This window comes from Pterocles gutturalis, unplaced genomic scaffold (genome assembly GCF_000699245.1).
Source record: "Pterocles gutturalis isolate BGI_N339 unplaced genomic scaffold, ASM69924v1 scaffold19287, whole genome shotgun sequence".
In the NCBI taxonomy this organism is placed as follows: domain Eukaryota; kingdom Metazoa; phylum Chordata; class Aves; order Pterocliformes; family Pteroclidae; genus Pterocles; species Pterocles gutturalis.
The window spans coordinates 7,983-8,880 of record NW_010113212.1 but is presented as its reverse complement, the minus strand read 5'-3'; the positions used below and the strand labels follow the sequence as shown (position 1 = coordinate 8,880).

At 63.9% G+C, this 898-nt stretch overlaps 1 protein-coding gene across 1 annotated transcript in view; it reads left to right on the top strand.

Moving 5' to 3' along the window:
• Positions 1 to 43: 43 nt before the first annotated feature.
• The window catches only part of LOC104462466 (peroxisome proliferator-activated receptor gamma coactivator-related protein 1-like), a gene marked incomplete at its 5' end in the record, with an annotated part of 4,942 nt that continues 4,087 nt past the window's right edge, over positions 44 to 898 (top strand). The window contains 2 exons of the mRNA XM_010074412.1: positions 44 to 97; positions 471 to 531. Of these exons, the coding sequence (XP_010072714.1) occupies positions 44 to 97; positions 471 to 531 (115 nt within the window). The remainder of the gene's footprint in view (positions 98 to 470; positions 532 to 898) is intronic.

The window sequence follows — 898 nt, the reverse complement described above, 5'->3', positions numbered from 1 at the left end:
GGTTTTGGCTGACCTGACTGGCTGTGCTCTCTCCCTGGCCCAGGTATCGAAGCCACTGACCTGTCCAGCTTGCTGGAGCAGTTTGAGAAGTCTGAAGGTGCGGAAGCGGCGTGCCGTCCCTCACAGGGCTCCCTCTGTGCCATGCCAGCCTCCCTGGGCTGCCTGTGCTCCCTGTGGTGGGGTGGGAGTGGTGGGGCCAGGATGCTGCTGCCTGCGGGCTGGCGTTACACTGCCTGGGTGCCTTGTCTCTGCTCCCATCTCCTTCCTGGCATGTGAAAGTGGGTGGGGGTCCCCAGGGTGGTGAAGAGGGGATGTGCAGCTCCTCTCTGCAGGGAGCCTGCTGTGGGGTACTGTGAAACCTCTTCCTGTCTGTGCATGGGGTGGTCTGTGTGTGTCCCTCTATGTGGGGTCTGTCCCCTGCCCTCCAGCCCCAGCCTCCCGCCGCCCTCACCCCTCTGCTCTCTTTTCAGCCAAGAAGGAGGAGGCTCCCGTGCAGCCCCCCGAGGACCGGCAGCCAGCGGGGAGCTCTGAGTGAGTACCAAGACCTCCCCAGCTGGTGCCCAGTGTGGAGCCCAGCAGGGCGCTGAACCCTGCCTTTGGGGGGCAGGTCTTGGTCCCAGCAGGGTCCAAACTGCCCCAGGGGCTGTGTCCACTGACCCAGGAGGGGCTGTGCTCGGGGCCAGAGCTGGCACTAAGGGGGGAAAAATTGAAGGAAGCAGGGATGGGCATGACTGGTCTGTGCAAGCTCCATCCTTGCAGCTCTCTTATATCCTCTGTTCCCCCTGTCCAGGCAGGGGGACAGCTTGGGCAGGTGCCCCGGGCGTGGGGAGTGGGGCTGGGCTTTGGCCGCTGCATTTGACAAACCTTCTTTCCCTTCTCAGGCCTGAGACCCAGCAGG